At 36.3% G+C, this 26,097-nt stretch overlaps 4 protein-coding genes across 11 annotated transcripts; 3 read left to right on the forward strand and 1 right to left on the reverse strand.

Moving 5' to 3' along the window:
* Positions 1-1,605: 1,605 nt before the first annotated feature.
* On the forward strand, positions 1,606-6,089 carry LOC6502740 (phospholipid-transporting ATPase IF). Of its 3 annotated transcripts, none has more exons than XM_032456053.2 (7): positions 1,606-2,351; positions 2,426-2,551; positions 2,953-3,445; positions 3,503-3,917; positions 3,983-4,592; positions 4,657-5,449; positions 5,518-6,089. In XM_032456053.2, the coding sequence occupies exons 1-7, from the start codon at positions 2,153-2,155 to the stop codon at positions 6,038-6,040; spliced, it is 3,159 nt and encodes a 1,052-aa protein (XP_032311944.1). In that variant the 5' UTR covers positions 1,606-2,152; the 3' UTR covers positions 6,041-6,089. The 3 variants fall into 3 exon arrangements, with proteins under 3 accessions (XP_032311944.1, XP_032311943.1, XP_044573244.1); XM_032456052.2 differs by having other exon boundaries at positions 1,609-2,351; positions 2,887-3,445; XM_044717309.1 differs by having other exon boundaries at positions 1,613-2,040; positions 2,887-3,445; positions 5,518-6,088.
* Positions 6,090-8,229: 2,140 nt separating this feature from the next.
* On the forward strand, positions 8,230-10,021 carry LOC6502047 (trypsin alpha-3). Its single transcript, XM_032456043.2, has 3 exons — positions 8,230-8,603; positions 8,660-8,945; positions 9,003-10,021. The coding sequence occupies exons 1-3, from the start codon at positions 8,362-8,364 to the stop codon at positions 9,369-9,371; spliced, it is 897 nt and encodes a 298-aa protein (XP_032311934.1). The 5' UTR covers positions 8,230-8,361; the 3' UTR covers positions 9,372-10,021.
* Positions 10,022-14,658: 4,637 nt separating this feature from the next.
* LOC116656434 (glutathione hydrolase 1 proenzyme) lies at positions 14,659-17,344 on the forward strand. 2 transcript variants are annotated; one of them, XM_044717269.1, is made up of 5 exons: positions 14,659-14,830; positions 14,891-14,978; positions 15,029-16,011; positions 16,359-16,552; positions 16,990-17,217. In XM_044717269.1, the coding sequence occupies exons 1-5, from the start codon at positions 14,768-14,770 to the stop codon at positions 16,994-16,996; spliced, it is 1,335 nt and encodes a 444-aa protein (XP_044573204.1). In that variant the 5' UTR covers positions 14,659-14,767; the 3' UTR covers positions 16,997-17,217. The 2 variants fall into 2 exon arrangements, with proteins under 2 accessions (XP_044573204.1, XP_032311924.1); XM_032456033.2 differs by having other exon boundaries at positions 14,660-14,830; positions 16,608-17,344.
* Positions 17,113-22,013, reverse strand: LOC116656435. Of its 5 annotated transcripts, none has more exons than XM_032456035.2 (7): positions 21,996-22,013; positions 20,386-20,912; positions 20,197-20,323; positions 18,408-18,574; positions 18,000-18,346; positions 17,790-17,939; positions 17,113-17,625 (listed from the first exon to the last, which is right to left on the reverse strand). In XM_032456035.2, exons 2-7 carry the CDS (start codon positions 20,809-20,811, stop codon positions 17,616-17,618), a joined length of 1,227 nt encoding a protein of 408 aa, XP_032311926.1. In that variant the 5' UTR covers positions 20,812-20,912; positions 21,996-22,013; the 3' UTR covers positions 17,113-17,615. The 5 variants fall into 5 exon arrangements, with proteins under 5 accessions (XP_032311926.1, XP_032311925.1, XP_032311928.1 ...); XM_032456034.2 differs by lacking the exon at positions 21,996-22,013 and adding an exon at positions 21,721-21,940; XM_032456037.2 differs by lacking the exons at positions 17,113-17,625; positions 21,996-22,013 and adding an exon at positions 21,721-21,940 and having other exon boundaries at positions 17,700-17,822; positions 17,882-17,939.
* Between the last annotated feature and the right edge of the window lie 4,084 nt (positions 22,014-26,097).

Genomic DNA, 26,097 nt, shown 5'->3' on the forward strand with positions numbered 1-26,097 from the left:
AAATTCATTTTCTTTTAATTTCCTTATTTTGGAGCGATTGTTTTTCTTGTACTACTTTCATTTGGTTCGCTGGAACGCTTCACGAATTTCCTCCGGATCGGCCGACTATATCCTATAGGTACCTTATAACTGGCACAACCTTGCTAGTTTTAAAGATGCTTGGGGCTGTTTCCAAAATTTTTATTAGAAAATTGGTGATATTCTCACAAGGATCGGTCAACTATATATGGTCCGATATATATATAATAATATAGCTGCTACCCAACTGCAAGGGTATATCCAATTCGGCTCCGCCCGAAGTTAGCATTCCTTTCTTGTTATAACTTCTATATGAAATTTTATCTAGTTCGCCACTGAAAATAATTTTTAAGATAGGCGATCTATAAAAAATCCTTTCAATGTTTTTTATAATTCCCCCAGAAATAAAATATTTTAAGATTTTTTTAAAAAACGTCCTCAAAAAAGGTAAATACATATTACTGCATCGTCAAAAGTATAAACAAAATTTATTTTATTTGTACTATTTTTTTCCCCGAAAATGTTCAAGTATTTTCTTTGGACTTAGTCAAAATTTTAAAATTTCCCTGGGACAAATTGAAGAGGAAATGAAGCATTTTCTTTGAAAGAGGAAAGTATTTCCCCAGATTCAAGTTTGGGGTATCGGTCACCTAAGCAGATACGTCCAGTACTTTGTCAAGGTACAGACACGTAAGCAGACATGTCCTCTACCCAGGGATGTACCCTTGTCACAGGTAGTCCCATAAAGCCGGACTGGCAATTTCATATACAGCTGTCTCGTAGTTGGGCACATATGTGGATGTAGGGTAGTTGACATATCAACTACCCACACACGTGCCTGTCCTGTACCCTGGTCCGACTGGGTATATATATTTTCGATCAGGATCACCTCCTAAGCCTATTTGTTTCTGCCCGAACTAGTCTTATTATTTACCTTGTTATTTTTAAAGATGCTTGGGGCTGTTTGCAACATTTTTATTAGAAATTTGATTCTCACAAGGATCGGCCTATAGTACTACGATCTGATATATATATAATTGTATAAGCTGCTACCTAACTGCTAGGGTGTTTAAGCATTGAACATGATAAAAATTCCAAAGCTAGAATGTCAAGAGATCGGACCCATGGGAATACGTGATTAACAGCATGGTTTAAAAACGATCTCCTGCAGTCTAAACAAATACTTATGTGGTGCACTTGAAGCACTTAAGAAAGGGTCACATAGCATGTCAGCGTGCAGTCTGTTGATAAGTATTATTAAATAGATTTAAGATTTTCATGTATCTTTCTTGTAAGAGAATTTTATTAAATAAAAACAGTTTTAAAACGAAACTCATTGGAGTAACACCTAATTATTATAAGAGGCTCCTCTTAACAAAGGGTATATCAACTTCGGCTCCGCCGGAAGTTAGCTTTCCTTTCTTGTTTTTATTAACTCGCCTTCCTGATCGAGAATATATATATTTTATAGCAACGGAGATGATTCCTACAATGAATTACAAACATCTGAATATAATTATTATACTTTGGAAGGGTATAAAAATCAACACTTGTTATTGCGATAATCACAAATCCATTACCCAACTGATTAGGCTTCCGATTAGGTTGGCGACTCATATCACACTTTTGTGTTGGAATTTAAAATTCCTTTCAAAAGTTAAAATGAAGAACCTAAAGGTTTAAATGCAAGTTGTACGAGAGGATAGAACTAAAAGGTCTGGACTGTTGTTAGGTGGTGGATTATACGACTTTCAAAGAGTCAGTTGATTTGGAGCCGAAGGGTCCAAACAAATAACAACCTTGTCTTATCCGCATAATTATCTTTCATCGACAATTTGACGGAAATATTAATAATAATATTTATTTTGTGTTTGATTAAAAGAAAAACATATCACAGTTTTAAAACGGATACCTTTCTGACAGTCCACTTACATAGATTGGTGTGCGTATATAAGCGGGAATAAAGTTTGCATTCTTATCGGAAACCGGCACTTAAGTGGACTATTTTAGGCAATTGGAAAGGTAGCTAAAATTCAGTCATAATTCCACCTTTAAGGCAACCACGCGTAGACAGAACTCTACATATCCCTAAACATAAAACAAACGGCATAATTCTAAAATAAAATTTATAATTATGGGAGCTAAAAAAAAACGTCCAGGCGATCCCTTGCGGATTGTAATCGGTGGCATCCTATCCAAAAAGCAACCACGCAACCGAGTGACTACTACTAAGTACAATTGGCTAACTTTTCTGCCCCTCAATTTTTATGATCAGTTTAGGCGGGCAGTCTATTTTTACTTTTTAATAATAACCATCATATCGTTCTTCGTAAGTAAGTGGTCAAGTCAGATCAATGGGATACCTTAACAATCAACTGATCCTGATTTCTCAACTTCGAATTATTAGATGACACAATATCTCCGCTCGTCTCGCTTCTGCCCTTGCTATTCGTCATGGTCCTAACAGCACTCAAAGAGGGTCTAGAGGACCTTTCAAGAGCTAGGAGTGACAAAAGATTTAATACAGCCAAAGGTAAGCAGGTGAAATTCTTTTCAAAAGTTTTCTATTAATATTCAAAATAAAAAAATTTTGAACTCATCAATATAAATACATCTATACATAACCTGTATTCTTGACACCTCGGTATTTTTAAAACTTGACTATTCGAATATCTTCTAACTATATTCCTCTGATTCTACTGAAACATAATGTAAACGTATCAAAATGGGTCTATGCACCGTAAAATTAATTTGTTTCTATTAATTTTTCGTTATTTTTCACTATTAATTGCGTGCGAACACGAACGAATGGCAAAATTCAACGGTAGATTAAAAAGATAAATCTTATTTTCTCAAATCGCATTCCAGTTTCTGTTATTCGGAATGGCAAAGAAATAGTAATTAGTTCGCAGTTTATTGTGCCCGGCGATCTAGTGGTGGTGACGAGTGGCAATGACGTACCGTGTGATCTAGTCTTGCTTCAATCTTCAGGACCAGAAAAAAACTGTTTTGTGATCACAGCCAACCTGGATGGCGAGACGAATGTGAAGACGATATTCGCTCCATCGAACTATGAGTTTCTGCCTGGAAACCCCTCTTCAAGCAGGGGGACAATTGTGTGCGAGAAGTCAACCCCTGACCTATATAGTTTTAATGGCCGTATAGAGATGGACTCGTTCGATGGAACCGACGAGTTTGGGGTCTTACCCCTAACCATCGACAACCTCCTTTTACGCGGGGTCCGTGTCCAGGGCACAGATCAGGTCATAGGGTGCGCTATTTATACGGGAATGCAAACAAAATTGCAACTAAACAGCCGGTATACTGGCAACAAGTCTGCTTCCAGCGAGGTGTACATCAACAAATTTATGGTGGTGCTCATCGTGGGGATGATTTTGGTTGTTACGGTTCTGTATCTCATCCAAAGGTAATTAATTTTTTAACCCCTGATTAAACTTATCAAATAAAGCTTCTTATTTACCAGACACATGGAATCCAAAATTGTACCCACCATACCCTACTTAGGACCCCCCACAAACTTTAATTCAGCTTGGAAAATTTTTGAGGATTTCCTTTCATTCCTACTTCTTTTTAACTATATGGTTCCGATATCTGCGTACATGAACATAGAAGTGTATCGGGTTTTTGGTAGTTATTTTATGCAACATGATCTCCACTTGTACGATAGTGAAAGTGACCAACCCTGTGAGGTCAATACTTCAAACTTGAATGAAGAGCTCGGACAAGTAAACATCCTTTTTTCCGATAAAACCGGAACTCTCACAAAGAACATAATGAAATTCGTCAAGTGCTACGTATCTGGTCGAAATTTCCACTTACAAGGTGCCAAACTTCTCTTGCCGGAAACTGGAGAGCAATTGGATATGGCCAGTTTGGGGGTAGATTTTTTTCAATACCTTTTATTTTCTTCTGTTTTGATTTATTTTATTTCTTTCCATATGAGGATTTGGAAAACACTTTTTTGGAGGCTTTGACTGTGTGTCACACCGTGGAAGTACATAAGGGACTGGGAGAAAGTTCTTCGGAGTCGCTCCAATCGGTAGTACAACGCAGTTTGCTGATAAACCATGGGATCGTGGAAAACTACCAGGCTTCTAGTCCGGATGAGAAAGCACTGCTGGAAGGTTGTGCAAATTTAGGAATCGCTTTTGTGGGGCAGAAAAAAAATGTTCTTTATATTCGTAAGAACTTTTGTGGAGTGGAAGACAGTACCTTTGAGGATCTGCGCTTTGAGCGACTTCATGTCCTAGAATTTAGCTCAGAACGGAAGAGGATGAGCATAATAGTGAAAGATCAGACTGGCTCTATCTGGCTTTACAGTAAGGGTGCCGAGAATGTTATTTTTCCGAGATGCAAGCCAAGTCTTCAACTGGACGAGACTAATGATCAAGTCACCAAGTACGCTAAAGAAGGTTTGCGCACACTTGCGGTTGCCAGGCGCTCGCTGACAGAAGAAGAGTTCTCTAAATTCGAGGCTCAGTACAAACACGCGAACACTCAGCTGAGCAACCGAAAGGCACTGATAGCTAAGTGTTACGAAAATGTGGAAATTGGTGAGTGACCCCTAAAGATAGAACCTTATGTGCTTATATAATACTAATAAAACGAATATCAAAGAACTTGATCTTCTCGGTTGTACCGCTTTGGAGGACGCTCTGCAAGATGAAGTTGATGCGACCCTAGAAGCCCTGCAGAGAGCTGGATTAAAAATTTGGGTTCTCACCGGAGACAAGGTAGAAACAGCTGTTAATATCAGTCTAGCCTGTCGCCACATCCCGCAAAACGCAAAGCCTCATTTCATTATCCAAAAAACCGATAAAGAAACACTGATCAGACGGCTGGAAGAAATTAAAACTAAAGACCCGGAGGTGTTGGTGGTTGACGGCACTACTATCGCTGCTCTTCTGACGCACTTGCCACAACTATTCGCCGACCTCGCCCTCCGCTGTCGGGCCGTTCTATGCTGTCGATTGAGCCCACTGCAGAAGAGCGAGATTGTTTCTTTAATCAAGCGGCGAAAGAAGCATATTACAGCGGCCATTGGCGATGGAGCTAATGACATATCTATGATCCAAGAGGCGCACATCGGCATAGGAATCGCCGGACGTGAGGGAAAGCAGGCGGCCCGATGTGCCGATTTTTCTATAGGCCGCTTTGAAATGCTGCGCCGTTTGTTTCTAGTCCACGGGCACTACAACTCGCAGCGTCTGGCCCTTATGGTGCTCTTCTATTGTTACAAGAACATCATCATCACTGGCTGCATGGCACTCTTTCAGGTCTACGATCTCTTTTCGGCCACTAACGTCTATAACTCGCTCTACCTTTGGCTCTTCGACATTGTCTACATATCATTTAGTTTCACTTACCTTGCTCTAACTGACAAGGATTACAATGAAGAAACGCTTCTTAGGTAAGAATTTTTACCCTCGTAATATAATACCCTGACCGTTCGGAAATGTTACATCTTCTTACCTTCAGGCATCCCGAGTTATACCGAAAGTTGGCCCACAACAAGCAAGCATCGATGAGCGTATTTGGATTGTGGATGCTTAATGGATTTGTCCAGTGTTTCACAATATTTTTTTTCGCCTACGCCGTACTTAACAATGAAAATGTAGTGTACAGCGTTGGACAGACTGCCAGCTTTCAGACCTTTGGCACTATGCTCATCACTATAATCGTAATAGTGGGAAATCTTAAACTCCTCCTAATATCTCGATATATGACTCATATCAATATTGTACTAATATTCGTCTCGATCGCAGCGTTCATACTCACTACATTCCTTTACAACCTGTACAAAGGCGGGGAGCTCTATGACGTCTATAATCAGTTCCTGGCTTCCCTACCCCTTTGGATTTACACGATCATTTGCTCGGCGGCGTGCCTACTTCCAGACTTGGTTGTGAAGGTCATTAGGGATATGCGCCGAAAGACTTATAACGGCAATGAAACCGAATCCGACGATAAAATCTACGAACATGACGGGGAGAAAGTATAAATTTCCTGTTTGCAAACTTCAATAAAATATATGAAAATAAAAAATGTTGTTTACATTGTGCAATAATGTGGAACATATTGGATATTATGTTCTCTTCCTGTTTAATAAAAAGTGTCAGAACTTCCAAATGCATATTTTTTTTTATAATTGTGACAATAGCATTGAAAAAAACATAATGGAGCCCATAAAATACTATCTCGAATTTTTGTTCCTGTTCGATTAATTTGTTTTTAAAATGTTTAAATACCGTAGTGCCATATAAATGAACCATCAAAAAATCCTAAAACATTTGTGTATTCAGGAATAGTAACAAGGGACTTTTTCTTGCTCAGTCCGGATAATCCTCATAAGTATATGTATGTAAATGTATGAAGTTCATTTTGCTTCCTCATTTGTATTTATATCAACATAAATATATTTTCATACCCTTGCAGAGGGAATACAATTTTGGTTAAAATTGTGCAACGCAATGAATGTGACATCTCCGTATAAATCCGCATAAAGTATATTTTTTATCAGGATCACCTCCGGAATCGATATACGCATGTCCGTCTGTCCGGATGGGATCGGTTGAATCTATCCCATAGCTGTCATATTCTGATTAATCGGAAATGCCATAAGTTTAGTGTTTTTATACCCTTGCAGAGGGTATTATAATTTTGGTCAAAAGTGCAACGCAGTGAAGGAGACATCTCCGACCCTATAAAGTATATATATTCTTGATCAGGATCACTTCCTGAGTCGATATGAGCATGTCCGTCTGTCTGTCTGTCTGTCGGTTTCTACGCAAACTAGTCTCTCAGTTTTGGAGCTATCGAGTTGAAACTTTGCACACATCCTTCTTTTCCTTGCAGGTAGTATATAAGTCGGAACGGCCGGGATCGGTCGACTATATCCTATAGCTGCCATACAACTGATTGATCGGAAATGCCATAACTTTGGTGTTTTTTATGTTAGAGGGTTGGGACTTTCCACACATGCTATGTTTGACCAATATATTTTATGTACAAAATTTCATAAGGACCTATAGCTGTCATAGAACGATCGAAATTGGCATAACTTTGGTGTTTTTTAAGTTAGAAAGATGGGATTTGGTACAGATTCTATTTTGGGAAAAACAATCTGATTCATAAGGATCGTCCGACTATATACGATCCGCTATATATCTAATAAAATAAGATGCGTGGCGCCAACTAGCGGACTGCGACTGAACTGCAAGGGTATATCAACTTCGGCTCCGCCCGAAGTTAGCTTTCCTTTCTTGTTTTTTAAGATAGAATAATGGGACTTTCTACGGATCATTTTTGGCAAAGTAATCCGATGTACCAAATTTCATAATGATCGCCCGACTATATCCTATAGCCGCAATGTAACTAAACAATAACTGAAAATTGATTCGATGGTGAAATTCTCATAACGATCGGACAACTATATTCGATCCGATATATATCATAATAATAAAGGCTGCTGCTTTACTGCAAGGGTATATAATCTTCGGCTCCGCTTGAAGATTTGAGTCTTGTTTATTTGAGTTGGTATTCAAACATTTCAAAAATTATATGTACTAAATATAATGTAGACAACTACGCGGCCTACATAATTAAATATATATAAAAATTGAATGAATTTCTGCTCTTAGGTGTACTGCGAAAACTATGGGTGATGGAACCTATGTTTGTTCTGGACTTTGGTTCAGTGGAGCCTAAAGGTTAAAGGATCAGTTAAACAAACAATGTATTTGTCGGCCTGTTTTACTAATGAGTTTTTACAATTTTAAACATGTATGAATTGTTTCTTTATGGTTTTACTAATATCATAATAACTTATCAGAAATAAAAATTACGCTACGTATGCCAACTAGTGTACATTCGTACTTAAAGTACGAAATTCCTTATATTTCACGGAGTGTATAAAAATGCAATAACTTCAAGAAAGACACTAGATGCCTCTTCGGTTACCGGGAGACTCTTTAAAGATCATATATTTAAAATTTACTTAATTTTACAAATGAATAATAATTCTGCATTAAATAAATAATACTATAAATATTCAAATACAGAAGGTACTAAATATAGATTACACTACACTACTTTTGTCTACACTACTTTGTTTCGGTCCATCCATAAGAATATTTTCATGAAGGCATGATGCAAGGAATCTTTACATAATATGCTTGTCTTTTGTCTTATCGGACTGATAGCGGGAACGCTGATTGCAAATGTTAGACTTCAATTCCCGTTCCCCGCTTTAACAGCGGCAGCGGCTTCCAACATTTCAGTTTTCAATGACAATCACGATCTGACGCAACTCCGTTGAACACCATGTCTCGCTGCTGGATTTTGGCCTGCATCTGGTTCTTGGAGATCCTCAGCACTTGCCAAGCTGGAAAACAGATGCAGGAGCCGCGGGTTATCAACGGCAGTATCGCCAAAGCAAATGAAACACGTCACATGGTGTCCATACGTTTGCGAAAGCACGACAACAACTTCGGCAGTGGCCACATCTGCGGCGGAGCACTAATCTCTGTCAAAAAGGTCCTAACAGCCGCCCACTGCCTGTACAAGTGAGTAAAAGGCTTAATCCTTGTTATTATTCTCATGCAATCTTTGCCATCCAAAGCAATCAAAAGAAGCGTTATCGCCACCCAAGCGAATTTGTTGTGGTCATGGGGACCTTGAACCGCTTTGAGAGACAAAATGGGACTATCGTGGCCCAGGTGAGTTCCATGGCTTATATGAACACCTTTAGTCCGGACACAATGCGCGACGATGTGGGTATTTTGTTTCTGAGCCCATCGGTGTCACTGGGGGAGGGCCAACTGGCAGTTACTCCTATCCAACTGACTGGAGACGCCACACCTCCGGGCAGAGTGTGCCAAATCGCCGGATGGGGACGAACAGAGCAGGTGAGAACATATCTAAGAACATCTAATGATACAAATCACAACACCAAATTCTTTTAGAGCTCTCTGTCCAGCATTTTGCTAACTGTCAACGTTAGTACTATCCGCCACCATACATGCCGGATGATCTACAAGTCCGGACTACTGCCCGGCATGATGTGCGCAGGACGCCTTCAGGGCGGCACGGATTCCTGTCAGGGTGATTCAGGAGGTCCTTTGGTTCATGAAGGGCGCGTCGTCGGTGTGGTCTCTTGGGGCTATGGATGTGCGGAGCCTGGACTACCAGGTGTGTATGTGGATGTCCAGTATTATCGGCAATGGATCGAAGCACGCAGCGGAACTATCAGCGCCAAGATCACCCCTGCTTTTCTCATCGTTACCCTATTTTGGAATAGTATTGTATATTATGTTTTATATAATATATATTAACTTATTTTTATATTTTTGAGGACGGAACCTTATGAGTTGCTTTAAATAGTATTTATCCTTTTATACATTAATTTTATTTCATACTGGCTTGTATATTTTAGAACAACTGAAACAAATCGAAACAAAAACTGAAAAAATTCACTAGGAAAGCAGAATGAGAAGTATATAACTCCTCTAAAAAAAATCGTCCGATTTTGCTGAATTTCATTTTATAAATATAAATTGATAAAGTAGATTAAAAGAACTTTTCTATGGCGGCAATACATCAAGAATTCATTTTTGGCCGTGTGAAGGGCGTGGCAAAATTTTGCCCCTAACTTGATCTATTTATCTACCGAACTTTATAGCTCTATCTCTTAAAGTTTCCAAGATCCACGCGTTTAAATATAAAAAAAATATAAATGTAAATGGCTATAACTCTTGTAAAGTGTGATTTGGCTAAATTCAGAGCTTGCAAATAAGAGTTAACCGTTTTTACTTGTTAAAAAATAATCCTCAATTATGGACCCTTTGAACAAATTGTCAGGAAAAAACCTTTGGATTCGGTTTTTGAGGTAAAAGGTCTCACTCAGAGAAAACCCGATATTTTTTGTTTAACTTCGATCAGGTTATTTACTGACCCTTTGACTGAGAGTTTAAAAAATAAAAGTCAATTTGGTTTTTGTCAAAAGTAAGCATACTTTGTTTTTTTCGGTTAAGTTCTGATATAAAACTAAAACTAAATATGAAGGAAAGCTTACTTCGGGCGGAGCCGAAGTTGAAATACCCTTGCAGTTTTGTAGCAGCTTATATAATTATATATATATTGGATCGTATATAGTTGACCGATCCTTATGAGAATTTCACCATCAAATCTAATAAATATGTTTAAAACAACCCCAAGCATCTTTAAAAATAACAAGGTTTTGCCATTACCGATCTTTCAATTATAGGGCAGATATAAGATTTAGTCGGCCGATCCTTCGATCGGCGATGAAATTTGGCATGTGTGGAACAGTCCCAACCCTCTAATTTTAAAAACACCAAAGTAATGGCATTTCCGATCAATCAGTTTTATGGCAGCTATAGGATATAGTCGACCGATCCCGGCCGTTCCGACTTACATACTACCTGCAAGAAAAAGAAGGATGAGTGCAAAATTTCAACTCGATAGCTCTAAAACTGAGAGACTAGTTTGCGTAACATTTTTCTCCCAAGTCCCAAATTGCTGACTGAATTTCAACCAACTAAATCTTATAAAAAACCTCTTGACGAGGTAAAATACCGGTGACGAAGCTGCATGCGAGACAGAAATATCAATTTTGGTGAGGAAAATACATAGGTGTACAAAATTTCAAATAAAAAATATTCTTATTCGGCACGTAACAGATTTTTTATTTGTTTTTCTTGCACGTGCCACGTAGGTGTACCTATATAGCATATTTTCGTCACAAAAATTGCATGCCTTGGCGTGCGCGAGGGGACTCTATATATAGCCGAAGAATTAAAAATTTTCTGAAGGCATCCGATCAGAAAGCTATTGTTTTAATTATATCATTTTCCAAAAGTCGTTTGGTTTGGGAGAAATTGGGGTGAAATTAAAAATATTTTTTATCACTAAAGTGGGGCTGGTGGACACATTTTAGTCCCCAGATAGAATATATATTCGCATTCTTGAGCTAAATACGCGTCGATTGGTACCTCAATCGGCCCGATCCGACATTTCATTCAGAAGTTATTCGAAAAATTCGATTTTTTCTTCTTCTTCAAAATGAAGCCAGTTGTCGGTTTGTCTGTTGCACTATTTTTTTCTTAACAATCCTGAAAAAAATTGGAAAATGTTTTTTACTATCATATGAGCAACTATTGTTCTACAACTTTTTGAAATACCTTAAGCTTACGTCAAAAAACTAAAAAAACTTTGTTAATTAAAAAATGCATAACTTTTTAATTAAGAAAGATATTAAAAAGAGCTTTACACCGTTAAAAGGGTTTTTTAAATACCTATTTCACTTTCTTTGAGACCAAACGTCTATATAGTACACAAAAAAAATACACTGAAAATAAACTTTTTTTAAAGAAAAAAAATTAATTTTCAAAATTTACTCGATTTTTCCTTTTTATATTGCACGTGGAGATAGTCTTTGAGATGCCGCAACACTTAAAAAGTTTAGAATCACTAAATTGGAGCTGGTGGAGACATTTTAGTCCCCAGATAGAATTTTTATATATTTGCTTTCTACTCCTACGCGCCGATTGGTACCTCAACCGACCCGATCCGACATTTCTTTCAGAAGTTATTCGAAAAATTCGATTTTTTCTTCTTCTTCAAAATGAAGCCAGTTGTCGGTTTGTCTGTTGCACTATTTTTTTCTTAACAATCCTGAAAAAAATTGGAAAATGTTTTTTACTATCATATGAGCAACTATTGTTCTACAACTTTTTGAAATACCTTAAGCTTACGTCAAAAAACTAAAAAAACTTTGTTAATTAAAAAATGCATAACTTTTTAATTAAGAAAGATATTAAAAAGAGCTTTACACCGTTAAAAGGGTTTTTTAAATACCTATTTCACTTTCTTTGAGACCAAACGTCTATATAGTACACAAAAAAAATACACTGAAAATAAACTTTTTTTAAAGAAAAAAAATTAATTTTCAAAATTTACTCGATTTTTCCTTTTTATATTGCACGTGGAGATAGTCTTTGAGATGCCGCAACACTTAAAAAGTTTAGAATCACTAAATTGGAGCTGGTGGAGACATTTTAGTCCCCAGATAGAATTTTTATATATTTGCTTTCTACTCCTACGCGCCGATTGGTACCTCAACCGACCCGATCCGACATTTCTTTCAGAAGTTATTTAAGGGGTTATATACAGTCAGGCGGTCAAAAAAATGCAGTTTTTGGGTATTTTTTTTTTCAAGGAAATATTTATGTATTAAAGTTGAATTTTTTCTATATAATTTTACATATTTTAAAGTTTAAAAAAATATATTATATCTGTAAAAATATTATTTCCTTTGGCCTCTGCAGCTTATCTCCCAATGGTCTTCGAAAAAAAAGTGTCTCGCGGTGAACATAATAACTATTTGCAGAATCATCGGAAATCAAAAATTCAAAAAGATGCTTTTAGTATATTAAAAAATGTAGTCCTTAATCGAAGGAATTAAAAAAATATCACTTTTTGACAAAATGGCAGCTTCCAAAAAAAAAAGTTCATTTTTATGGAAAAAAAAATCGACTTCAAATGTTGATTTAAATTATAATTTTAATTTTATTTAAAAGATCTTCGATTAAAGACAGCAAAAAGTAGTTATTAATTTTGTGTGAAAATTAGAGCTAAATCGGTTCAGTGGTTTTCGAGAAATCGTGTTCACCGATTTGAGAAACATAGTTTTGAGAAAAACGATTTTAAAGTTTCACAAACAGTTTACATTGAGTTAAAAATTTTTTCTAGTTTTGTCTGTAACTTGGGAAATATTTCTCGAATCTTCATAAAAATTTTTTTCACAACAGAGAAATATATATTCTTTAAGAAAATGCAAAAAAAAAAAAATCGATTTTTTGAAAATCCTGACTGTATATAACCCCTTAAGAAATTATTATCAAGAAATAATTTTTTTTTTTTTTTTTTTAAATTCTTTTTCAAAATTTTCCCATTTGATCTTATTTATATTGCACGTGGAGATAGCCCTTGAGATGACGCAACTTTTCATATATCGCTTATATCTGGCAAAATTCGTTAACTCAAGATATACTCCTATAAATGCAGCTACTAATTATGATCAGCCACCTGTGGAGCTTGGTGTTACGTACACTAACATACATACTACATGGATGTGTATATTTGATGGGGAATATTTTTTTGAGGTTGTGCATGTATGTGTGCAACAAACTTGAAATATGGAGTAAATTCTTTCAACTTTTACTTTATTTGCCTATCGGTCGACTATATCCTATAGCTGCCACATAACTGATTGATCGGAAATGCCATAACTTTGATGTTTTTTAAGTTAAGGGTTGGGACTTGGGACCACACATGTTATATTTTTGGTCAAAATAGTATATCTTATGTACAAAATTCATAAGAATCGGCCGACTATATCCTATAGCTGTCATATGTTTATGCTGTGGCGCGTTTTTTAAGTTAGAAAGATGGGACATAGTATAGATTGCATTTTGGGAAATCTTATCCGATTTGCAAAATTTTATTAGGATAGCTATATCCATAGCTCAAAAATATAACTGAAAAATAGGAATTGGCTTAACTTTGTTGATTTTGAAGCAAGAATGATGAGACTTTCTACGGATTCCGTTTTGGGCAACCTAATCCGATCTTTCATAAGGATCCACCGACTTTATCCTATACAATATAACTCAAAAATATAACTGAAAAATAGGAATTGGCTTAACTTTGTGGATTTTGAAGCTAGAATGATGAGACTTTCTACGGATTCCGTTTTGGGCAACCTAATCCGATCTTTCATAAGGATCCACCGACTTTATACTATACCTGCCATATAAATGAACTATCGAAAATGGCACAAACTTGCTATTTTTAAAGATGCTTGGGGCTTTTTCCATTATTTTTGTTAGAAAAATTATTTATTTATTTGTTTTAACATTTTGGTTTCCCACAACTTCAAAACAATTTTGAATTTTAAATAGAATTTTGGACAAATTTTTAATTAAAATTTTTAAACTAACCAAATTTCAATACCTTTGTAAATTAAAAATACATATTATTTCAGAACCACTGAAGCTATCGAAATACATCTTTGGAAAGGTTTTTAATTATTCCACTTTCTATAATGTGGAGGTAAATCTATGGAGTAAATAAAAAGAGTTTTGTTGTTTATCCTTAAATTTAAAGTATTGCTAACTGTGTGAATCGCCTGTCCAGAGGTTACTTTAAAATTCTGTATATTAAGTGTTCTTTTTTAAATAATTGAAGATCTATATATACAAAAAAACAACTGATATCATATAAAAAAAATCTCTTGACGAGGTAAAATACCGACGACGAACCATTTTTTTCTTCGGTTTTTAATTCTTCGGCTATATATAGAGTCCCCTCCCGCACTTCAAGGCATGCAGGTCGTCACCTCGTGTACTGTCGTCCTCAGTAATGTCATTGATAATTTCTATTTCATCAAATTCTTCGGCGGCTTTGGCGGGCTTTTTCACATTTTTTTCTCCACCATCTAAAAATTTGCTAAATCGATTTTTCTAAAATGCTTATCGAAAATAGTATCTGGTATTTTAATTATAAATACGTTATCGTTATAAATACATACCGTTTACAATCAAGATTATTTGGTATTTTTACGATTGCATGCTTCGGTCCCACCTTAAGGCCAGCTGTTTTTTTTTAAATTAAAAGGGCTTTAGTTGCAACATTTGAGTAGTAAATTATGGATTTTTTTATGAAAATCAACCGTGATGTTTGCTGCTTGTTTATCAAGTATATAGCTATCGTAAGTTCCAAGTTGAAGACTTAATAAAACTGATCTAGCAACGGCAAAATCCTTGAAAAGAACAAAATGTATGTAGGACTAACTTTTAATAGTCTTATTACCGTCACAATTGGAATCTTGGCCGCAGGATATTTTTGGAGGTATCCATGTAAGTTAGTGCCATAGCATTTGCAATATGAGTAACATCGTCATTCTTAGCTCCCCAAAAGGCAGTCAGAAGACCTCCAAATCCCGAAAAGCCCCTTCCCCCCTCGGATTCACCATTGTTTAGGTTTTCCCGAGCGGCCGTTTGTAGTGACAACAATGTCTGCAGTCTTCTGTCTAAAAGTGCCATGGAAAAAGGAGGAAGTGCTGTGGACGGGGCCCTTGTGGCTCTATTTTGCACTGGGCTCATCGGGATGCAAAGCATGGGACTGGGCGGCGGCATGCTTATGAATATATATAGCGACAAGGCGCGCAAGTCCTACAGCATACTTGCTCGCGAAATTGCTCCGCGTTTGCTACGGGAAAAGAACCTATCGATCTTCCGGGGTGAAAAAGAATTTAAACAGTCTAGCTGGTCGATTGCAGTGCCAGCTGAAATGGCCGGGTATGCTATAGCCCACCAGAAGTTCGGGCAGTTACCCTGGTCAGAATTAGTTGGTCCTACGGCGGAGCTGTGCCGCAAGGGATACAGACTTTACAAGCACCAATACGACGCCCTTGTTATGAACCAAGAGATGGTTATGAGAGATCCCGGCTTGCGAAACATGTTTGTAAATTCCGAATCGGGGCAGTTTTGGCGTATCGGCAGTCATATACACCCTCCGATTCAATTGTGCAACACATACGAAAGGCTGGCTTCCGAAGGACCTTACAGCTTTTACAACGGATCTATTGCAAATGATTTGACAGCCGACTTAAGGGAAATCGGCAGTGTCATTGACATGGAAGACCTAGTCAACACTAATGCTACATTCAGTGAATCGGTCGTGATACCGTTCGATGAGTACGACCTGCATCTAACTCCTCCTCCTGGCAGTGGCTACATTCTGGGATTTATACTCAACATTTTGCGAGAATTCAGAGCGGATTTTGCCGAAGCTCGAAGCATTGGCGCTTTAGAGATCCACCGGATGGTGGAAGCTATGAAGTTTGGGTTTGTTCAGCGTTGGCAGCTGGACGAAAAATCTGATATTAACGTACGTACTACTCTTTCTCGTATAACTATTTATTATAAATCTGTCTCTTTTAAATTTAAGTTCATTTTGCATTTATATATACATATTTAGTTTAACTTACTAGCTCGATTTAATAAGTCAGGGTTTTTAATGAGCACTATGGACTCCTCTTGAATCTTTGCTGCAGTTTTAGTAGCGGGCGCATTGGCAAACGAACAGGCGTTTTGTTTAACAATGATGAACTATTTGATATAAATCTATCTCTTTCAAATTCACGTTCATTTTTCATTTATATATTATATTGTTTCCCTAACATATTTTAGATGCTTAAATACAAAAAATAAAAAAGTCGACTTTTATATTTCCAGCTTTTAAAGAGACTGATCAGTCCTGAGCTATCCAAATCCATAGCTAATAAAATAGACGACTTAATGACTTTTAACCAGTCAACATACTATGGAGCTTCTTCGGATATACGCACACGGAACGAATACGGAACCGCCCATATCTCAGTGCTTCTTGACAACGATGCCGTTTCAGTCACTAGCTCGATAAATTTTTAGTAAGTATGGTGGTTTTATAAGCACTATTAGACCTGTCTTGGATTTTTGTTGCAGTTTTGGTAGCGGGCGCATTGGCAAACGGACAGGTGTTCTATTTAACAATGGCATGTCGGATTTTTCCATAGAACAGCTGCGAAACTATTTTGATTTGCCCTTTGTAATGGGCAAAAATATACCTGCTCCATCTTTACGACCCATGTCCTCGATGAGTCCGGTCATTGTTACGGAACGCTCATCGGGCAGAGTACGGCTGGTTGTCGGTGCGGCTGGCGGCACAAAAATCATTTCATCATTGGTTCCTCTATTGGTGCGCGTCCTGTGGCAAAAGGCACACATTAAAAATGCCATCGATGCCAGTCGCATCCACCATCAGATGTCGCCTAATGTTCTTCTCTACGAATATGGGCTAATGCAAAATTTCGTTGATCGATTGCAGCAACTAGGACACAAATGTGAGCGGTACGAGCACCGCGGATCTGTAATCTGCGGCATCGCCCAGAATAATGGTTCTGTTTGGGCAAACTCTGATTTTCGAAAACCTGGTGGAGTCTCTGGATTTTGAGGACACATATATCTTTATTAGTCGCCTACACATTCTTGCATAAAATATACTTTCATCGACTTGTTGTTAGGCGCATAAAACGACAAGTAATCGTAAATAACAGTTTTCTGTTTTATGATTAAATTGTTTTTTATTATATTATATTTTACTTTTTATATCCTTACAGAAAATTATAATTCCTTGCATAAATATTCGCATATTGAATAATAAATGAATTTGTCATTTTGTATATAGGGAATGTACATTATTGATAAAGGTCAAATAGAAAATTAAATTTATGAAAAATTTGCTAGGGCATTCGTATATTTTCCTTCTAAGATCCGTATATAAATACGGATATACATTTTTGTTGGGATCAGTAATAAAAAATGTAGTCTCCAGTTTAAAAGCTATCTACTTCCATCTGCTCGTAAATACATATACTGCGCAAAAACGGCGTGATAAAACGTACATATGAATTATATTTTTGTTCTGTACTTTGGTGTGGGGATGCCGGAGAACTATGGTTCCCTAAAATTTAAATAAAGTATATAAATCAACGCTAAAATAGTGGAACACAAAGAAAAAGTCCAGAAATACTAACATTTTCCTTTTCAATTTTCTAGTTAATCAATTTATTATAAAATAAAATTGAAGTAAAGAGAGCAGTGCATGTAATAGAAAAAAAAACTTACACGGAAGTGTATATTTGTTTTCTACTGGGACGGCTACAAATAAATAGTGTAATACATAAGAATGTTGTTATTATTCCCAAAGAATTTAGTACCATCGAGAATGCCAACAGATACTTCCATTCGGTCCTAAATCGGCTGCATTTTTCGCTCCTGTGTACAAACAGACAGAACTTTATAGCATGATATCACACGTTCGTTTGGGGTACTCACCCATCCTTCTCCCCAGCGTCTGTTTCTCCGCTCAGCGGTTGCTTTCCATCTGTTGTAACTGCAATGGCCGGACTTTTTTCCCCTGGGATAGCATCGTCAGCAGTTGGTGAAAAGCAGGTGCAATGACGGTGGCGCATCAACCAGCTCGTAGCTGGTCCACACGTTCCGTTCACAGATGAGCTCAGCTCAGAAAACTCAATTGTAGCACAGACTAGTGCGAGGCAGCAGAATATCAGTGCCACGACAGGCAATAGACAAGCCTCCACCTTGTAGCAGTTGTTCGACGATCTGTGTTCTTTTCTGTGCCTTCTCAGAATAATTAAACCGATAACACCAGCCAAGAGTAACTGAAAAAATAAACTTGTTGTGTTTCTGTGACAGCACCTCTTTGTTTTCAGAAGAACTCACCGATAGGCCACTCAAATACGGATTGATTAGTACGGACCAAATCGGTCCCATCCATAGTATCCACAAGGAAAGACTCGAAATCAAAATGCCAATAGCCAGTTGCAATATCAGCATTTGACGTGATATGTTCAGGTTTAGGATGTGTCTCGAATATGAGGTATGAAGACCTTAAAGGTGATGCAAACAAGTCACTTGATGAAAATTAGTTTAAGTTTTGCATTGTATATTTTAAAAAAAATTGAATATTCGTAGTACGAATTTCGTACTTTAGAAATCATATTTGGAGCTTATGAAAATATAAAGGGACTAGCGCAACTAATAGTAACATATGATTTATCTGCAATGTAATATATATAACTAATAAGTAATACTAAGTATAATTATTAGTAACATAACTGCAAAGTTATCACTGAAGTACCCATATAACAATAAAGAAAGTTAATTTAGGGCGAAGCTGAAGCTTATTTATCCTTACAGTTGAATATTTTTATTTTAAGAAATAATTTGGATATAGTAATTTCGTCCCTTATGAATTTTACGTCCCCATCTTGTGCCTGAAAACCAATGAAAGATATAGGTTATAGAACAGATCAGTCCACGAAAAATAAAATTCATTGAAAGTTATAACCTTATCAAATAAGCACAAGAAAGGGAAAGAGCCCTTTCGAGCTTCAGGCAAAGCCGAAGTTGATATACCCTTGCAGTTAAGTAGCAGTTTATATTATTATATATATAGCGGATCGTACATAGTTGCCCGATCCCAATGAGAATTTCACCATCGAATCAATTTTCTAAAAAAATTGTTGGAAACAGTGTCAAGCTTCTTTAAAAATAGCAAGGTTGTGCCATTTCCGATCGTTCAGTTATATGGCAGCTATAGGATATTGTCGGCCGATGCTTTGGAGCTTTGGCAGATCAGATTAAATTGCCTAAAATGGAATCCGTAGAAAGTCATTCTAGCGTAAAAAAAGAACAAAGTTACAAAGCTGCTAGCTAAATGCAAGGGCATATCCTATTCGGCTCCGCCCGAAGTTAGCTTTCCTTCCTTGTTAAATATAATTTTTTATACATTTGATCTTAAAGAAAGCGAAAAAGAAATTTAAAAAAACTTTCTAACGAAGTATAGCATCTATGAAAAACAATTGATTTGTCTTGGCATTTGATATAAAGACGGAAGTCTTTGAACCAAACCTCTTTATTAGGTATCTTAGATAGATAGGTATAAGAGGAGTAAAAATCAACAACAGCGAAAAAGTGGTTCAGTTTAAAATTAAAATATAAATTAATAAAAATCTTGTATCGTTACAAATCAGAAAATGCATTCTATATGCATATGATTCTATATATCGGAAATAACATGATTTTAATGAGACAGAGTTTAACTTTCCAATTACTTGCAACTTGGCTGAAGCCAAACTAGACTTTTATTTCTTGTAACGGGTGCGATGCATTTTTTCTACAAATCGTTTTAAAACAAGAAGTCCTCAAAGCTTTTAATTATACCCTTTTATAGGGTCTTATAGTTTTCTTAAAAGTGTGCAACGCAGTTAAGGAGCCATCTCTGATTATATAATGTATATACATTCTTAATCAGGATCAGTCGTTTGTCTGTTTTTTTGCTCCCAGTTTAAAAGCTATCGACATGAAACTTTGCACACATTCTTATTTTCTCTGCACGCAGTATTTAAGTCTAAGCGGTCGATATAGGTCCACTAAATCCTATATATATATCCTAACACGACCAAATGGCTCAAATGGTTTTTGTAAAAATAAATTAGAAAAAACTCACTGTCATGGTTGTGATGATTCACAACAATCATGCGGCTGTGCCTCAAGCTGTTTCGGGTGGGCGTATGACGTCCAGCGATCTTCATTGATTTTATGTTCTGTGGCACTGTGGTGCTCATGTATACGGCCTATTAAAGTAAATGGAGTTTCCAAAATTAGAATAACCTTACGTTATTTTTTAAAAACTTACCTGGGATGGTTGTAAAGCGTCCAAGTCTCTTAGGGGAATTTCTTCGTACACGGTAGAATTGCATAGCGTCTTTTCCGGCAGGTCCTTTAAAGGAACAGTAGTGGGATTAGACACTATTACCACTGCAGCGACAGGCGGCGACTTTTCCTGTAGAAAGTCACGCTGAGGAACGTTCTGGTATTTGGGTTCCTGCTTTATAGCGACCGGTGACTCACAACTGTTTATCCCGAAGAACTTTGACTTGGCGTCGTTAAGGGCCGCCTTGACCGCGGCTATGCTGTGGCTGGTTCCACTTTCCGTGGGCTTCGGCTCCAACTCCAACTCTGGCTTAAGCATAGTGGAAGTACAGTCCACGTGCGACTGCAGCTGTTGAGTCGCGCCCAGGTTATCGTAGGTGCTAATGGGACGGACTGCTTGTTTTGGCATGGCTCTTGGCTATGCTGGCATTGATGGGCAGGGTGGTTTAGCTTGGCCTATACAGACCGGTGTATTCAATGTTCTACGTGTTATAGCCATGTTGTAATTAGCTGAAATAAGAATATCTTTATACTACTGATATTTTATACCCTTGCAGATGGTATAATTTTGTTCAAACGACTCAATAAAGTATCAAAAAACTGCCACTTCACTGCAAGGGTGTATCAACTTCGGCTTTCCCCGAAGATACATAGCTTTCTTGTTAGTACTGGGTTTTAAGTATATTTTTAAAGCTTCTAACAATTCCGTGAAAGTCATCTCAACATAGTTTTATTTATTATTATTAATATAGATTTAAGGAATACCTTTTAAACCAATAATTATAATTATTTTGGCACATAGGCATATACATACATACACATTCTTGATCAACTTTATCAAATTTTACAAAAAGGGTAAAAAATGTTGAAATCGTAAATCTAGTTAACTGCTTATTGAATTAATCTTTCATGGGTGTAACTTTCATTCTTGAATTTATTTAATTTCTGTTTTTATATTACGATATTTCGATCACTGTGGCTCACACACACACTAATGTACATACATACATACATACATAGATGAGATAGCCAACTCAGGCTTTCATGGCAATGTTTTATATGTTTCTCGAGGTGGAGAAATTTCTAGATTACAGAGCCTGTTTTGGTTCACTGAGTGTAAATCTATTTATGTTGTAGGCAGGGTTAGGTAATTGTCTAGCCAATGTATTAAACTATGTGTGTAAAATCGAAATCTTAAGTTGCCAAACTTTACATTTAATCTATTTAGAGAGACGACGACCTCGCGGTCACAAATACACAGCTCATCCAAGTGCTGTGCCAAAGCACAGCAGCTTTCGATGGGAAAACCATTGCTTACCAATGGCCACGGCATAAGAAAGTCGAATTTATAGCCAGTAGATGCGATGCGTGATTAAGGGTGCGGGCAAGCGGGTTCAGATGCGCATTAAACAGCAATAAAAATAATAAAGATCACTGTTAACGCTCACAACAAAAATAAAAAAAATCGAGCCAAACGAAACGAAATGATACATGCCCGCTGTACACACCAACAGATGAAAACAAACTAAAACTAAAAATAATTCTCACCGTCCGTTGCCATTTTTCATGCTCTCGCTAGAAAACTCTGCTTACCTGTGTTTTGCTTCTCCCTCTCTCTGGTGGAAGCGGGATTCGGAGGGAATCGGCGTCGATGGGCTGGGGCACCAGAAGCAGAAGCTGGGTTATGTGATTAGTGCATAGGTTTTGAGGTTTCAATCTTGGACGTGGCTATTGCCAATAACAATAATTCTTCATAAAACAATCCGATCGATACGGAGAGCGGAAATAAGGGAAAAGCATGGAGAACAGTTACTACTACCAACACCAACTACATACATATGTATATGCTCTCACAGTTTCACACAAAATTTCTCCCAGCTCATGGTCAAACCCAGGGATTTTAACTTTTTATTATATTAACATATATGTATGTATGTATTAAAAACATTTTGATTTCGACGACTGACGACAAACTTCCAAAAATCTCCGCCTAACGATGTTTTTCAAATTTTCAAAAAGGTGTATTTTTGGGATGCTGATTCCGGGAATGTAAAATGATCAGCAAATTATATTTTTCGGTGACTGATTTTTTTTTTTTCTTGCACCTGCCGAACAAGAATATTTTTTATATGCAATTTTGTACACATATGTAGCATATTTTCGTCACTAAAATTGATAACAGATATTTTGGGTTTCGCATGCAGGTTCGTCACCGGTACTTTACCTCGTTAAGAGGTTTTTTTATATGATAATAAATTATAAAAAAAAAAACAAGAAAGGAAAGCTAACTTCAAGCGGAGCCGAAGTTGATATACCCTTGCAGTTAAGCAAAAGCTTATAATACACTGTGCCACAAAAAAAAAAAACGAAATACACTTGGGAAACGAGATAGTGTAGGTTGTTAATCTGGTCGAAGAGAACTCAAAGATATTTTTTTCATATTTTTGGAACCCTCCAATTTTTATTTATTTAAAAAAAACCGTTTTTCGGGACTTTTTTGCGCTTAAAAATTCCTGAACTCGTTTTTTTCAACCAATTTCAAAATTTTTGCTGTTTTTCAATAGTTAAATGTTGTAGCTTTTGAAAAAAAAATATAACTTCGATTTTGTTGAACAAAAAGGACAAAATTTTTACACCTGAAACTGAAGTTTTCGGCTTTTATTCGTGTTTTTCGGATTTTGATGCCAGTTTTTCGGTGCAACTTACAAAAATTCGGCCATTTTTGATACATATCAATGTTGTCTCATTCATTATGAATAAAACGAGACAAATTTCATCAAAAAATAATGAAAATTGGTGAAGTTATAACGCTTTTCCTAAAAAGAGTTAATTCAACCTAGCATGCGCACTAATAAAAATATTGGAAACAGCCCCAAGCATCTTTAAAAATAGAATGGTTGTGCCGATTCCGATCTTTCAGTTATATGGCAGGTATAGGATATAATCGGCCGATTCTTATGAAACATAGGATTAGATTGCCCAAAACGGAATCCCATCATTCTAGCTTCAAAAACAACAAAGTTAAGCCAATTATCCTAATAAAATTTTGCAAATCGGATAAGATTGCCCAAAATGCAATCTGTACTAAGTCCCATGTTTCTAACTTAAAAAACATTCCACAGCTTAAACATATGACAGCTATAGAATATTGTCGGCCGATCCTTATGAATTTTGCACATAAGATGTTTTGACCAAATTTAAAATGTGTGGAAAGTCCAAACCCTCAAACTTAAAAAACACCAATATTAGGCATTTCCGATGGATCAGTTATATGGCAGCTAAAGGATATAGTCGGCCGATCCTTATCAACATTTGTCAGATCAGATAATTTTTCCCAAAGTGGGATCCATAGAAAGTCCCATCCTTCTTACTTAAAAAAAAAAAAACAAAGTTATGGCATATCCGATCAATTATATAATAAACATGTATTACATATAAAATAAATCCGCAAAATTTAAAAAAAAATACAAACGTTTTTCCAGTTTTTCTAGTTAAACCAATTGTTGAATGTAACAATTTGTTTTGGGTGTGCGATATAAAATAATAAATATTAGAAAAGTATAGGCGGAGTTGGTTTGCCTGGTTTTTTTTAGCTTTTAATCCATGATTTGGCCCAAAACGGTGGAGGCTGTAATTTAAGTAAAGCAGAGTTTTATTTATATGCATTATATGCTCAGTGGGGGCATATGCATATAAAGCTTTCTACTCATAAAATTTTGCATTCTTCTCATTAAGACATGAGACACTGAAACACAAAGCAGAATTACATCAAAAGTTGCCATCAAGCAACGAAGTTCGAGGTTAGCCGAGTCGAGAGCGTCGTGGTTCCTAACACGGAGGGCCTGGGTTCGAGTCCAAGTTGAGTCAATGTTTACGTTTTACTTTTTAAGCCCTTTTTTATTTGGATTTTATTTTAAAATAAATTAACTAAAATCTGAAAAGATATACTCCATATTTTTTTTAGGGTATTGACCAAATATATGCAGACTCCAAAAAGCAAAGTTACCAATATACTCATGTATAAGTAAATGCAAGCTTCACAGGAGGCTGCACAAAATGGGTAGCTGCACTTACAGTACTATATCTTGAGTTAACGGATTTTGCCAGATATGAGCGATATATCAAAAGTTGCGTCATCTCAAAAGCTATCTCCACGTGCAATATAAAAAGGATCAGTCGACCAAATTTTGAAAAATAATTTTTTTTCTTAAAAAAAAAGTGTATTTAAAATAACAAATCCCTCATTGGGATTTGTGTTTCAGTGTCTCATGTCTTAATGAGAAGAATGCAAAATTTTATGAGTAGAAAGCTTTATATGCATATGCCCCCACTGAGCATATAATGCATATAAATAAAACTCTGCTTTACTTAAATTACAGCCTCCACCGTTTTGGGCCAAATCATGGATTAAAAGCTAAAAAAAACCAGGCAAACCAACTCCGCCTATACTTTTCTAATATTTATTATTTTATATCGCACACCCAAAACAAATTGTTACATTCAACAATTGGTTTAACTAGAAAAACTGGAAAAACGTTTGTATTTTTTTTTAAATTTTGCGGATTTATTTTATATGTAATACATGTTTATTATATAATTGATCGGATATGCCATAACTTTGTTTTTTTTTTTTAAGTAAGAAGGATGGGACTTTCTATGGATCCCACTTTGGGAAAAATTATCTGATCTGACAAATGTTGATAAGGATCGGCCGACTATATCCTTTAGCTGCCATATAACTGATCCATCGGAAATGCCTAATATTGGTGTTTTTTAAGTTTGAGGGTTTGGACTTTCCACACATTTTAAATTTGGTCAAAACATCTTATGTGCAAAATTCATAAGGATCGGCCGACAATATTCTATAGCTGTCATATGTTTAAGCTGTGGAATGTTTTTTAAGTTAGAAACATGGGACTTAGTACAGATTGCATTTTGGGCAATCTTATCCGATTTGCAAAATTTTATTAGGATAATTGGCTTAACTTTGTTGTTTTTGAAGCTAGAATGATGGGATTCCGTTTTGGGCAATCTAATCCTATGTTTCATAAGAATCGGCCGATTATATCCTATACCTGCCATATAACTGAAAGATCGGAATCGGCACAACCATTCTATTTTTAAAGATGCTTGGGGCTGTTTCCAATATTTTTATTAGTGCGCATGCTAGGTTGAATTAACTCTTTTTAGGAAAAGCGTTATAACTTCACCAATTTTCATTATTTTTTGATGAAATTTGTCTCGTTTTATTCATAATGAATGAGACAACATTGATATGTATCAAAAATGGCCGAATTTTTGTAAGTTGCACCGAAAAACTGGCATCAAAATCCGAAAAACACGAATAAAAGCCGAAAACTTCAGTTTCAGGTGTAAAAATTTTGTCCTTTTTGTTCAACAAAATCGAAGTTATATTTTTTTTTCAAAAGCTACAACATTTAACTATTGAAAAACAGCAAAAATTTTGAAATTGGTTGAAAAAAACGAGTTCAGGAATTTTTAAGCGCAAAAAAGTCCCGAAAAACGGTTTTTTTTAAATAAATAAAAATTGGAGGGTTCCAAAAATATGAAAAAAATATCTTTGAGTTCTCTTCGACCAGATTAACAACCTACACTATCTCGTTTCCCAAGTGTATTTCGTTTTTTTTTTTTGTGGCACAGTGTATTATAAGCTTTTGCTTAACTGCAAGGGTAT

Source organism: Drosophila ananassae, chromosome XR (assembly GCF_017639315.1).
Source record: "Drosophila ananassae strain 14024-0371.13 chromosome XR, ASM1763931v2, whole genome shotgun sequence".
Taxonomy (NCBI): domain Eukaryota; kingdom Metazoa; phylum Arthropoda; class Insecta; order Diptera; family Drosophilidae; genus Drosophila; species Drosophila ananassae.